A 14,963-nucleotide genomic window follows, 5' to 3' on the forward strand; every position below is an offset into this window, starting at 1 on the left:
TGTCAATAACCACAATTGACCTTTAATGGGAAACCGTTGGTGCTTTTTAATAAGTGTGGTGAGGAGGGTTCAAATCACAGCATAACAGAACTTGTTTAAGTGAATGAATGCAGTTTGTAGTTAGTATACCATATAGCAGTAGTAGTCAATTAGGGAAGATTACATTTGAAAAACATTACATTTTAATTCCCCAGGAATAAACTGATAGCTGCAAAATCATCACGGGAAGAACATGTAAACAGTCAAGCATAACAAACCTACAGAAAGATAATTATCTCCAAATATAGGAAGTACATTTACCTGCCTACCCACCTCTTCAAGCCTATGCTTAGCACACGTGCAAAAATAAAGTACAATACAAATACTGCAATTATTACTATCATTTTCTTTTGCCCTTAGGTGAGAAACACCTGACAGCTACATGCTGAGCCATGCTAACAAAACGAAACCTTTCACTTTCTTTAATAGTAAAATTACCATTACTGAATCATTGTCATAAAAAAATGCATTCAAGTACATTACCACTTATTTTAAATAAACACCAATTTTGAAACAATCAACTTTGAAAAGCTGCATAAGTTTTTTAAATCCCTGATTACATTTCTATTTATTCACTGTGGTAGACTGAAAATTGTATTTTTAGAGACTGACTACCACTTAATTTCTTAAAAAAAAAAACACACACACATACAAAACAAAAACCTGCCTAATGTGTAACAGTAGCAAAGCAAGAATATTGTGTGCTTGTCACAGTTTTCCACTGTACAGAAAAACTGTGATAAAATATGGTACTTGTGCCATATTAGTACATGAGAAAATACAACTCGTAGCACAGAGCACATCGTTTACGGAGGTAATGCTCCAGTAAATTCAAAGACTGGACTTTCACCTCGCCTCTGCCACCGAAGTCCTGGGGGGGGGCTTTGGACATGGTCAATAGCATGTATTTTTCATCTAGTTAACGATGGGTGTAATTAACAGCGACTCTGTGACTACGGTTTGATGCCAGCTCCTGGATTTTAAGTTTATCTCCGTTATTTCTCAGAAAGTAATTTGTATGCCACGGTACCTAAACAATGCCCATGCTACTGCAGTTTCTCCACCAAAAGAAGATCAGATTTAAAAAAAAAAAAAAAAAGAAGCTTCTTTGGGGCTTTTTAAATCACCTTAAGTTGGTCAGGTCTGTTTACCCAATCATCTGTAGCACTGCAGACTTTCAGGATTACATTTGAATAGTGGTATGCACATTACCTAAAAAGATATCAACATCTGAATTTTTTGTAACCTTCTAAAAGAAGTCACACTCAATATAATAATTAGAAAAAAAATGTTACCCTACAGAGATAAAAAAAAAAACACTACATAGAATGTTTATTTTGCTAAACAGCTTACTTATATTTATAGGTGAACTACTTATTACAAAAGTGACGCCAGAAAAGAAACTGTATTCTGAATACACTGACAAGAACAGAGTGTCTATAGCCCTTGCCAATACACCAAAACTAATCATGTGCTTACTGAATAGGACTTATAAACATATCAGCCTTCCGGTTTACGGATCAGCAGTTGGAGCTGTCTGTGTCTTTTATTTTTTCAACGTTGTCTTCTTTGTCTTCTGGTTTAATTTTGCCTTCGTCGTCCTTGTGTTGAGTTGGATCTTTTTCAGCAACCTGGTCTTTGGTTTGAGGGTTATATATGGAAACAGGATCTAAAACTACAACTGGTTCAGCTTCTTTTTCACTGTCAATGTATCGTCTCCTCCATCCGGTGTTACTGGGAAGCCTAGGGAATGAACAGTTAAACACAAAAAATAATAAAAATAAAAAAAATATATTCAGATGAACAAAAAACCCAAAAATGTTCTAAGTCTAATCAACATGCACAAAGTGGTCTTTGAAGTGCCAGCCATTCAAAAAAAAAAAAAAAAGCAACTATTAGATTACATCTTAGGAGCACAAGGCCAGAAGAAAGAAGGCGGAAAAAGTTAGAGCAATTAATGACAGAAGTGTTAAAAAGCCAGACGCACCTACCTGCTTAATTACATGCTCATTTTGGGAAGTAGAAAGCTGCTTACGGATAAGGTGCGCATCCCTCCCCAGGCCTGTGCCCAGACTCCTGTCCCTCCTACTTAGCTGGAAGGAGCCAGTTCACCCCCTCCCTTGTGTCCCTGGGTGCATGTGGTTGCAGATGAGCTCTGAGGAGACCGCACTGACCAGGGAAGTAAATCACCCCACCTCTGATGGAAAGCTGGGAGACATGTCAGCCCAGCTGCCGTTACTGACAAGGAGCAATCTGGTCAGACCTGGGGAGGGGTGAGGGGAGGAACAAGGGCTGATGGGAGAACCCAGAGGATACGCTGAAACGCTGTCACCATGAACTTTTTCTAAAAAGGAGAATCTCGTTTCTTGAGAAGTTTCTCATTTCAGATGCAGTGTCTTTTTCTCTAGAGGCTTCCTCTCTCCTGATGCAAGAAGCTACTCCTCCTCAAGCTGAATGTGGGAATTTCCTTGTGGAAAGAGATGTCCTGAAACACTCTTCTCTTGCCATGTCAGATAAGTAAGCAGTTGGCCGCACCTCGTCCTCTCGGAAGTCATGGTCAGAAGCCACCATCTACAGGGACTGGGCTGCCGACGCGGTGCCTGAAGCTGAGGGGTGTGCAGCAGGCAGGGCAGGGGCTACTCAGACTTAATCTGGTCTTCCTGGAAACATGAGGATGTTAACCATGGGCCCTGTGGGAAAGGCACACCCCTGTCTCACGTCTGGATGTCCAGCCAGGTACCACTGAGCCGTTGGCCAGACTCTGCCCACTGCCCTACCAGCCTCTTAGCAGCTGATTCCTCCTCCTAGTCCCTGATTCCTAAACCAGGTCAGACCTGCCAGTCAGACACTCTTACTGCTCGATACCTCTCCCTTGTTGGCCTTACCACAGTTAAAATCAAATACGTGCAATTAGTTGTTCGAGGTCTCTCTATTCAAATAAAATGTAAGCGTCCATGAAACAGACCATTTAGCTTTGTTCACAGTCACAGCCTGGCTAGCACCTAGCACAGATCCATTTGTGGAATGAGCGAAAGTGAATTAACTGTGCATGAAAGGCTCAGAATGAACAGGTAGAAACCAAGGCTCTGATGTGAGTAGGTCTGGAGGTCTCTCTCACACAACAAAAACAACGACGTGGTCAACTATTGAGAAAGTGGCCTGTGTGGTCCAGCCACGGGTACAAAGAAACCTCAATCCCAGTGACCACAGTTTTATCACTTTCTGACTAGTGCTGTGAGATTTATCCAAGTGTTTGAAAACCACTCCATCTGGCTGTCCGGTTATGCTAACTGTGTGGCGTGGTCACCATCGTTAAGTGACTAGCAGGATTCTGTCTTCCTTGGAGGTACTAAAAGCAGAGCGGACAGGGAGCATGAGAGGAAGCTGTGCTGCAGAGAGGACAGACCCCTGCACTGTTGCCTTGATTTGGCCATGTGCTCGTCATTGGAAAACATCGAGACGCTGTCCAACCGCCTCGGCCAAGGATCCATTTCTCCAGATGTCTGTTACTATACTTTGGGAAGCAGAACGGGATGTAGCTTCCCCACCGGTACCCGCGTTGACTTCCTCTGACCCGTGCCACACCTGAATGACTGTATCTACTACGGTACGGTCAGAGAGGCAGACCCACTATGAGTGACATACGGGATTTATTATGGGAATTAAGCCACAGGCAATAGGAGGAGCTAATTAGGAAGTCTGTGCAAGTCTGTTGCCCCTCCATCTGACGCTGGGCCTGAAGTCGGCAGTTTGGGCAGCTAAAAAGGAAGATGATGAAAAGTGGCAAGAGACTGAAGACAGACCAGTGCTGCAGCTGTGCCTCATGCTCGCTTATCCTGAAGATGCAGATGACCAGCAGGGTGAGCTGGGGCCCTTGCACGTGGAGCTGCACATGCGCCTGGGCCAGGATTTGGAGAAGCTGGAGGCGCAGGTAGGGGAAGCTGGAGGAACCATGGGCCAGCTGCTGCCGCATGCCAACTAGGTGACCACGTGCATGAACTGTTAACAGAGCCTGCCCTAGAGGAACCTTCAGAGCATTAAAAAAAAACAAAATAAAAAGGCTACGATGTCACTTCTGCCTTCTATATCTCATGCAAATTTCTCTTATGGCCAACCCTGACCTAGAAGCAAACGGGCAAGGGAAGTCTATGAATTAAGTTCCATCCGAGCAAGGCTGTTACAGTCAAAGCCACAGTCAAAGCCTGCAGGTCGAGTCGACGGTCTGGCTCCGCCGTCTTGGGTCTGAGCCCACTGTCACATAAGCCAGCCGGTCTGCTCTACGCATGCAAAGGAGGATTCATCTCATTCCAGGTGAGCGGATTCCACCAGCCCATACTGACCTTCGTCACTTCTGCACGGGTGTTTTCATGTCCCTGTGTTGTGTGCAGGGGAAGCGGAAGTGGACATGTCCTAAAAAAACATTCCTCGCCGTCTGGAGGCGGAACACTTCCAAGAAGTGCCCTTGGGCTTCACGACAGCAACAAATGGGTGTTGATTGAACTGAAAGCTCAGAAACCTTGTACTGTCAGGCTGAAATTGTCCTGGAATTGTCTCAGTCCAAAGAATTGTTCTTTTTCTTTGAAATAAGCTTCTCAATTGCAGATTAATCTATTATTAAGTCACCTGTGGTCTACAATTTGAAAAATCCTTTGTGGCTATCACTGAACTTGGCGCAGTGGGCAATTTCTCTGAATCTACACACTGACAGTCAGAGTAACGGTTTCTCAAGGTTGATGACCAGTGACTTAGAATCCCAATGGGTTAAAAGACTAAGTGGGACTACGGCAATCATCTGGTCCAAACTGTCCTTTTATGGATGAGGAAAATGACATTTGGAGAGGGGAAGAGCCTGGCCTAAATCATGTAGCTTATCAGAAGCAGAAAAAGAATCAGGAGTTCCTCTATCTCCACATTCCTGCTTTTCCACGGCACTATGCTGTTTACCAAGGGCATCTTCTAGAGACATGATGATGCCGCGAGCCAGTCTGGCACGTTAACTGATTTCTTTCTTTCTGAATCTCTGTATTTAGCTGCATCTTTCAGATAGGTAAATATAAAGTCAACCCCTTCAAGCTATCCTTGTTATTTTTTCCTTTGTGACTTGCAGCTCCTCCTGGTTTGAGATCATTAGGTCCATTCCTGGTTCCCATGGGGCGCTGCCCAAGGCCTTCCTGCTGGGCTGGCCTCTAGCTCCATTCTTATCTTGTGGAAAAAGCCCAAGCCCCATCAGTGATGGCACCAAGAATCCAGGCTCTTGCTCTCGGCAGCCATAGTGGCAGGTTCTAGAAGGTTAAATCTAAAGCTTCTTCCCCAAGGTCAAAGTCCCAGGCATTCAACTGCAACAATCCAATAGGAACTCCAGTGTACTATTATTCTGTTCAATTTTTATACTTTAATTCTTCATCTAAGGGCAATGGCCACAAATAAGGAATAAAAATTCGGTGCTCGTGAAAAATATGGCATTCTCCTGTGTGCTACAAAATCTCCAAGTAAACGGGGGAGGTAAAATTTAAAAAGACTAACTCATGAGATGTTGAGGCTGACAGTAATCAATGATCCTTTTTCATTTCTCAGATGAAGGCACCAAAGAACAATGAGTTAAATGATTTGTCCAAAGGTGCACAACTTGTTAATAGCAGATATTGCGAAAACTGTGGAATCTCGATTTCCTTACCACAGCATACTGGTAAGTCACTTATGACCCATTTGGATAGATATTTTCATGGGTCATTTTAGATCATTTGCTCAAAGGCTATTTCAAGACAAGAAGAGAAAACCAAAAAAGCTGAATAAAAGCTCGGAGACAATGTAGCAATCTACGCCACCCTGCAAAGCAGGATGCCCAGGCACAACTCGGGCGCTCTTTGAGAAAACAGCTACTTGTCCCCAACTGCCAGAGAGCCAGAGCGTGGGGCTTGGACAGATGGGGCCGCTTGCTGGTAAAAAGCAAAGACCTGACTCCAAACTGTTCTGGTACCAGAAGAATCAGAACAACTGCAAACGATATTGCCAAAGCTGAACTTTTTAAAGGACTCAGTGATTTCTCAGACTCTGTTACACGAGATGAAAGCGTAGCATTCTCATTTTTAAAAAGCACATCATTGTTTGCATTCAGTGAAATTCCTTTCAAAATCAACTTTCCACGTTCCAATTATATTCAACAACATTCTAGCTAACATTTCGGCTGCAATTCAAATTAACTAATGCCCCAAAGAGCCCTAATAGACACGGTTCTGAGCTCAATTGAATACAATCAAAGCTCATGAAATGAAGGGGGAAATGCTTATTTCATGCAAATTCTGCATATCACTCAAGCTTAATTTTACTGATAATATAAAGGTGGGACATTTTGAACATTACAGTGAATGAAACTTTTAAGCGGTGAGAGTTATTTTATAAAATGCTACCTCTGAAAAGCTGATTGCCAAACAGTATAAAAATGGTTGGAGGCATAAATGCCAAGTTCATTTCTATTTCACTTCTGAGGTAACTATCTTTCAAATCGCAACAGCTGGACTATTTAACGCAATCTGGTGAATCAAAGTCTAGTTCTTCTCTGGTCTCCCAGTGGGACGTCTGCATTAGTCTGTGGCAGCCATCCAGCAAATGACGCACAGCCGGACGGTCTGAACTCTGTTTCATTTACAATAAAAGTGGATAAAGCCGCAATCATATTTACCACCTTCAAGGACAGAAAAAGGAAAGATTTAAATTTGTCTTTACAAAGTAGTTTCCTGGGAAAACGCCCAAGAGAAAGTCAGTTTTATATTTTCCCTTGCGTAAAAATAAGTCTTCGTTTTTTTATTTTTATTTTTCCAAGCCCTTTATACAGTCGCTCCAGCAGCTAACAGTCATGGCATTACAGGAGAGGTAGTTTCCACTGTTTCTCTCAGACACCCTCTTTTTCAAATTTTAACACACTTGTCCGAAATTTCCCCAAACAGAATTTGAAACACAAAAATGACACTTTCTATGTTATTGCTAATTCGAATACTCTTTAAATATAAGGAAGGTAGAACAAAGCTAATTTCTTTTGGCTTTGTGTACTTGTTTAAAACTCCATCTTAGCTCAAAGAATAAATTAGTTCATCCACTTGGATCAGCTTCTATTTGAGGGGAAAAGAGAGATAATTTTAAATGATGAAAAAATCACACTGTTAAACAACAGAACACCGCCAAGGCTGGAAATCTGACATTGCCTTCTACGCACTGACCTGCCCTCGAGATTGACGAGACTTCCTCTTCCCAGAGGTAACAATGGCTGGGCACAGACCTCTGTGTCCACACTTAGCCATAGTTTCTCTAGCAGAGTAACTGCGGCCCAGGCCCCTCGTGTGAGGGTCACATCGCAGACCGCAGGGCGCGCTACCAAGGCTTGTGCCGGTTCTTTTATTCCTCTGGGCTGTGCGTATTTACAGATTTCAAAATACACTGGCCCATGGAGGCTCAGGCAACTGGACTGTTCTCAACAGCAAGTCGACACGAAAAAAGCGCGAACTAAGACTGATTTTAGCTCAGGCGCGGATTCTGAAATGTGCGTGATACTTTTTTGGGGCTACTTTTAAAGCTCTGTGTAATTCTACACGAGTTTAAGTCACCACGGAAAATCCATGTAGATCCTCACTATTAAGAGTGAATGTTATTTAAAAGAAGTACTGTAAGAGACACAAAGTCTTCCACAAAATTCACCATACATAACACTGGCTCCTCAAAATGCTGCCATATACAAAATGCTCACCATTTTCATCTAACTTTCCAGAATAATATTTTTGAATTTGTAAAGATTTTTCCTTAAATTTACTATATTATATACTTTAAACTTTTAAGGTGGGAAGTCACAAATAATTCAGAGTGCTACTTTTCATACAGTTATATGACAAAGTATATTTCAAATGCAATGTGTTTATCAGGTTTCAGAAGTTAGATCAATTTATCCTTAAATCTGAAACTGCATTTAAGTTTTAGTCGGCTATTTCTACTTGAATAAATTTAAAAACTCCCCTCTACTCCACTATACACAAATAAAAGGAAACACAGAGACTATTGAAAGATATTTTTTAAAAACATTACCAAGCACCAAAAGCAATTGGGTTCTCAGTGCAGAAGTGATATATTTTATGCTTAGTCTCTTACAATCACAGGTGTTTGCAACTGGAGGCAAATGTTAGAAGGCAATTAATTCTTTGACAGAATTGAGAATTACTCAGCAGCGTTTTAAGTCATTTTGAGATTTACTCAACAGAATTTTAACACTAGGTGTTACACAGCCTCAACGACTAATCTGGAAGAAGCTGCTGTCTATACGGCAACTCAGAACACTTGTAAGACAAAACCACGGGCGGCTCTTCCGGGCTGTCCACAGGGTAACTCCTTGGGGGGTAGGAAAAAAAGACTAAGTGAGGGGATCTCAACTTCCAGAACATCCAGTTGTTCCGCTAATTCTGTTGTTGAAACTTAATGGTGCGTGTACAGGCGCACACGGGGAACCTTTGTGGTAGCGCCTGGCGGAGCAGAGCCGTTTCCTACAGTGTCAGTCCACAATTCGGCAGCGCTAAGATTACAGTGGAGAAAAGCAAATCCTTTAATTGTCTAAGAGCGTCAGATTAAGCAGTAACTTCTATGCAGCTCGTTCTGCTAGCTAGTAGTCTCTTCTCAGAAATAAGTGTTTACTAAGTACAGGGAAGTTGCCCTCCATTCTCTCCTCCACATCATGCACACATGCACGTGTACATGCGCGTGCGCACACGCACACGCACAGGGGGAGAGAGGAGGAGAGGCTTTGATGAGGAAATGGAGATTGAAACGAGAAAGAAAACATACCCTCCCGCCATAAGGACTAAAAGAACGCTTCTGCTTTCCACTTGAACAAAACGTTGACCCGAACCTCTCTTAAGGAACAGTTACATGACCAACCAAATTAATTTGAGGCAAGTTTCCCAAAAAAGTAAGTGAAGAGTCTCAATTTCTATTTGGTAACATATTTCAAGCACTCGGGTTCTCTGGCTCCAACCTGAAAGAGCAGGCTTTTCAATTTCATTTTTCTACATTAGTTTCAAACTGGAAATAATGAAACGAAACTGAAGAGACCAGGTGGAGGTCAAACAATGATAAAATCAATCTTACTTTGAATTCGAAACCCAAAAGACAATTTGATTTTTTTCTTTTACAAAAATGTTTGGTCACACTAACCAAGCAATATCTAAAATTTATCTTTTATCAACTACCCTTTGGTATTGTTCAGTTAATGGCCCAAACAAGATGATTCTTAAAAAAATAAATCTGTGTGGGGCCAAAAGTCAACATGTATTTAGAAATACCATAGATCTAGAAATAAAATGCAAATTAAAATAAAAATGGTTTCATTGGAAATGGACATTTTTCAACTGAAATTGAAGTCCTGTAATTGCTACATGGGTTTTTGTTTTTTAAATTCTTCCAGGGCACAATGTGACCTGTTTTGACCTCCCAAACAAAAAAGGCAAGCTAGCTGCCTGTCTGGTGGTTAAAAGGGGAATTTAAAGGCGCTTGATAAAGCTTAGAATCTGGGGGAGTTCAGTGAGTGAAAAGAAGCATGATGAGTTAGAGACATGTTCACTAGAAGGGTCTCTGGTGCCTTATGAGCATCTTTGAGAATGACCAAGAGATTACACAGCTGTGAAATCACTGCAAATCACAACACTTTCAAACACACCACTTCTCCCTTTAGAAGCAAAGTTTCAGAAAAGGACTGTAACTAGATGAAGGGAAAAATCATCTTAGAAGATGACGGCCTCGTTTAGTTGTAACTGTCAGGAAGTTATTCGCCTTCCTGAAAGGAACGAGTAGAAAAAGTGAATGAACATGGGTGAAGAAAGCTCAGTTCGAACAAGTATGGTCACTTCTAGATGAGACTGTTCAGGGAAAAAAAGCAAGATGCCAAGAACCCAAGATACCCTCAGGCCTCTGCCTGCCTGTGATGCAGAACTCCGAGATCCGCTCACCTCTTCCTCCACCCCGAAGGCTCACTTGTCCTGCTCCTCTTTATAACAGAGATGCCCTAAAACATGATGACAAATGGGCACCTAGGCACAAACGCAAAGAGCCACCCAATAATCGACCAAAGATGGAGCTGCCTCAAAGAGGTACAGCATAAGGTGGCTGCGACACTAAAATTTCCTTTTGGCTATGGAATGTATGAAACAACTAGATTCACCATGAGTCAGCTTTATGTTATCATACTATATTATCATTTAGTAAAGCACCTTTCTAATGCAATGATTGAAGTCAGATATTGTCTAGGTATTTGACTTACGGGAATGAACTATTCATCACGTTTGAAATATCAATTAATAAAAAATATGTATTCGATGTGGTCATTTCCAAAGTTTGTGAAGCATGTCCCTTTATTAGACATGTGACTCCAAAAACATTAAAATAATTTCTTTCAAAGTACTCTTTAAGTCTTTTTTGTTAATTCGGATGGGCTCTCCTTTCCAGAATTCTTTGTTTTACTGGGTAACATTTTCTTCCCTTGGCAAGAGATGGTTCAATGGCTTACATTGGACGAGATGACACCTGCAAGTACATAGGGTCAGAGGGGCAGGACGTCGCACAGGCGGCTAACGGAGCAAGTGCAGAATCACCGCTTCCCAAAAAAGAAAACTCACGGTCACTTTCTTCCCTCCTATTCCTCGAGCTTTTAATACACCCAATGCATTATGCTGTGTTTCAAAAGCATGGGTTTTGGAGTGAGAATGAAAAAGGTTCAAATGAAATCACAGTCAACTATCGATTACAAACAGAATTTTGGGCAAACCGTTTGCCTCACCGGCCTCAGTTTTCTCATCTGTGAAATGGAGATACGTCTATTCTGTATATTTGGAAGAATTTAAAATAATATATGGAGGCACCTGGCTTTAAGAAATGTTAGTGAAATACAGTAACAGCAGCAAAACATCACAGAAGCAAATTCTAAAATCCAGAACCTCCAAACTGGAAAATGGTTCCATTACCTATAGCCTCCATCTATAATCAGTGTCTGTGCTCCGTGCCTATATGGAAAGGCAATGGTTTGAGAACTGATCACACTCTGTTTCCTTGTTACTCCATCCAGTCTACAGACTTTTACTGGTGAAAACAGAAACCATTCCTGTGTTTCTGACCCTGTGCAACACTAGGCCTGTTTTCAGGTACTGCAGCTGTCTGAAAGTAATAAAAGTTGTCTTTTAAAAACTCCATAATTTGGCATTTTTGTATTTTATACTGCTTATCTCACCCACTGAGATTAGCTTGAATCAGTGAATCTTACTACATTTCGACAGTGTCGGATTACTCAAAATCAAAAGGGAAGGGCATGAAAGCAAAAATCAAGTTTACACAGTTCATGTGGTTGGCCAGCTGTTTACCCCTCACAGCATAAAAGGAGAGTACGAGCATGATTCCTGTCTGAATTATAACTAGTCAGAATTTATGAAATTCAAATTCTCTGCTAGATTTAATACATCATTACAAGATAGTATATACTTATGAGAAATAACAGGACACAAACATTTCTAAAGCTATTATTAAAATAGAAATAGAAACAATTAGGCTTCTCCAAGTCCTGATTCTATTTTCCTCTCTTTTTCTTCTTCTTCTTCAAAAAATACCTTGCTTTGTTTAGGCTGGTGACAAGAATGTTAATTTTAATTAATCCTTGTTTAATTAAGTATGAAAGGTGTCTCTTGCCTTCTTATCAGTCTCTAGGAAACAAATCCATATACTGTATGTATCTCTGGCTCTATAATTTACCAGACAGGAGTTACCCAATTATTCGGAATATACACATGTTGATTTTCATAATTTATTAAAAGAAAAAAAATTTCCAGGTATAGCTTGATGTTATTTTTCTGGTTAAGTGAAGATCTTATACAGAAAACATCTTTGTTCCTACTCTTTAAAATCTCTCTTAGAAGGTTAGCAAATTTTTCTGTCCACCTGAGGCCAATCAAGAGAGAATATATGAATCTTCCTTTTACACTGGGTATTCTGCTGTCTCTGATAACTCTGTCTTGTGTAGGTTCAAAGATGCAGAAGAAGTATGCAAGACTCAGCTGAATGTAAATGACTCCTAGGCATTTAAAAAATGTTTTAAAAAACAGATAACGCCAACCCAGCAACAAACAAAAATCCCTAATGTTCAGCTTGTGATCGATGAATAATGGGGAAAATGCTAGTTAATTGAGTATTCCGATTTATTGATAATGTGTTGTTTGGTTGATACTAAAAATGTACTCATTCATTCACTTATTCAGCAAGGATTTACTGGGAGTCCATCATAAGGCAAGAACTTTTCCAGGTGTTTGAGACACACCTGGGAACAAAACGGACAAAAACTTTCTGCCTTCATGGAACCAACATTCTACCAGAGGAAAGAAGAAAATAAGCAGGAATGAAATAAAGTATATAGTATTTTATAAGAGAACTGCTATGGGGAAAAATGGAGTAGGTTAAGGGGAATCAAAGTTTACAGGAAGATGAATTACAATTTTAAATGTGGTGGTCGGGGCAGGCCTCATTGAAAAGATGACATTTGAGCAAAGAAATGACAGAGATGAGACAGTAAGTCATACGGCTGCAGGGGGAAGGGCATTCTAGGCAGAGGGGACAGCAAAAGCAAAAGGCAAGGGTGGATCAATTCCGGGCCAGAGAGGCCAAGCTGAAGGGAGGACGGGAGGGTACGATGGTAGGAACTGGCATGCATGCGTGCACATGTGTGTGCGCATATGTGTGTGTGTGTGTGTGATGATGTATGTCCTAAAGCCTACCGTGATTCATATCCTCCCTGGACCTTGAGCACACTATGGTAGTGTTGCCACAGATCGAAATAAAGATGCAATTACTACAGTGCAGACAGTTTTAAAAAGCAAAGGGAACATTCCACTTTGTAGCTGCTTATCTAACTTCAAAGTGTTCTGACAATTCAGGTCTATGGGGGAAGATAATGTCATTGCCTCTACCTTGTGGTTATACAACAGAGGGAACCTATTATTCAGAGGCCACCAGAAACAGCCCTGAAGTAACCCTTCTCATTCCTAGCAGCTGGACGAGTTTCAGGGAATCCTGATGAATCGTGAGTTTTTACTTTTAAAACTTACATGTGACTACATTAGGTCATGCTTCTTTTCCTCATTAAAAAGCTAGGTTTACACATGAATGAAGTCTGGGAAGGGAATAATTACCATGTACGAACACAAAATACTCAGATTCATTTGGATAGTCTAATGGTATTTAAGAAACAGGTTTTTCAGAAAGGTACTCTTTGCTAAATAACTTTCAATATGAAAATACACGGCATTAGTTATTTCAGCTGAAGAATGTCAAGAACTGAATCATCAAGCATTAGGTTACAGAATTTAAAAGTTAATACAGCAGCAGAGAGTATTTGTATTAGTGCTTTAAGTAGATAAATTAAATTGAAATGTGTCTCTTAAGCAGCCATTGAACGAGCAAGATGAGAAATAAATTGAGCTTTACATAGGCCTTTGTGGTGTCTAACAACTGTCAACACATGGATCCTTTTCACTGTCAATTCAACACATATTTTGCAGACCTTGGGCCTGCAATTATTTCATTTCCTTTCTTGGGAATGTAATTTCCACTTACTTTTGGAGAATAAAAGGCAGACAAAAGGAGGAAGGAGTTGCAGTATTTTCTGATTAAGATTATCTGTGTCAAATGGTAAAGGAAAAAAATCCATACACACACACTGAAGCATTTCTCAGAAACTAACTTGTCTCAGCCAAATTGCTTTTGTGTCTGGATATTGGTTCAAATGTAGCCAGATTGTTGATGTCAAATTAGGTGTTAAACAAATTTAATAGGAAACATGGAGAATGAATATAGATCATCTTTCTGTTAGAACTGTTCAAATGACTGTAGTCAAAAGAAAGGAAGCACATGACTGCAGGAGAAAATGTGCTCTTAAACACAATGAAATTAGATAAAACTGTAAATCAGCAAAGCAGGCCTTTCACTCCAAAGGAGGAAAAAAAAAAAAAAAGTTAATAGTACCAACGAGAGAAATGCAAGAGTGGAAGAAAACACCAGTTGGCAAAAACAGACGTAAATTGAATTTTAACTTCATTTGTCCAGGCTTCACCTTTTAAACTAAGACAGGTAGAACTACAAAAAAAGCATTCTTTCTCTCCTGATAGAGCAGGAAATCAGAGGTTTAATGAACAGTGATTATAATATTCAGCCGATCTGATTTGTCTCACCTCTTCTTTTTCTTCAAGTGACAAATCCTCTGACATCCTGGCAAGGGAACTAAAGCAAAACCAGACTCATTTCAAAAAGAGGCTGCCATTGTTAGAAAACAAACTGATCATCTACTAGATCTGTCAGAAACATATTCAATGGCAGGATTGACTCTGTGACAAAGTGCCACTTTCGAGCAAGTCTATATAGATAACTCTTTATCTACGTTTTCATCCCCGGGGTAGAGCAATATTAAGGCACATCTTTAACTGAGGACCAGAAAGTAAGGTTGTAAACAGGTACTCTTCGAAGTATGTCAGAAGAGCTAGTTCTTCTGAAAGATCTAGTATCTTCTTCAGCTGCTCACGAACCAGTAAGAGGGATGATCTAATCGTTTAATCTTGAAAGACTGATGAAGTGTCTTCTGATGCTGAACGATCACCATCCAAGCCAATTTGGTGTAGAAGGAACTTGACTACTAAATCGGCTTGGGGGCAGGAATTCTCTTTCCACATATCTGCTTTGGATCAGAATAAGACCTCTAAGCTAGGAGCCTGGAATCAAAAGCTGGCTCATCGAACAAAAGAAGAGTATTTATTGGCTCGCCAAATCAAAATCTCTCCAAAGAGAAATAAAGCAAAGTAACACACGCGTTAGTTATCACAGATTCTTCCACACACTATTTAGTAAAGAGCATCATTACTTAC

General features: G+C 40.6%; 1 protein-coding gene and 1 long non-coding RNA gene across 5 annotated transcripts in view; both read right to left on the reverse strand.

Moving 5' to 3' along the window:
• Nucleotides 1–2: 2 nt before the first annotated feature.
• Nucleotides 3–14,963, reverse strand: part of SHTN1 (shootin 1) — a 90,989-nt gene continuing 76,028 nt past the window's right edge. For 3 of the 4 annotated variants that reach the window (XM_016142507.2, XM_016142510.2, XM_016142506.2), the window contains one exon: nucleotides 3–1,782. In XM_016142507.2, the coding sequence (XP_015997993.1) occupies nucleotides 1,560–1,782 (223 nt within the window). In that variant the 3' untranslated portion in view covers nucleotides 3–1,559. Of the gene's footprint in view, nucleotides 1,783–4,379; nucleotides 6,722–14,963 lie in introns of all 4 variants that reach the window. The other variant, XR_004951498.1, reaches the window with a different exon arrangement.
• LOC118603953 lies at nucleotides 6,850–14,957 on the reverse strand. Its single transcript, XR_004951499.1, has 2 exons — nucleotides 7,254–14,957; nucleotides 6,850–7,145 (listed from the first exon to the last, which is right to left on the reverse strand). It is a non-coding gene; the product is annotated as an uncharacterized LOC118603953 (long non-coding RNA).

This window comes from Rousettus aegyptiacus, unplaced genomic scaffold, assembly GCF_014176215.1.
Source record: "Rousettus aegyptiacus isolate mRouAeg1 unplaced genomic scaffold, mRouAeg1.p scaffold_m13_p_6, whole genome shotgun sequence".
NCBI classification, from domain to species: Eukaryota; Metazoa; Chordata; class Mammalia; order Chiroptera; family Pteropodidae; genus Rousettus; species Rousettus aegyptiacus.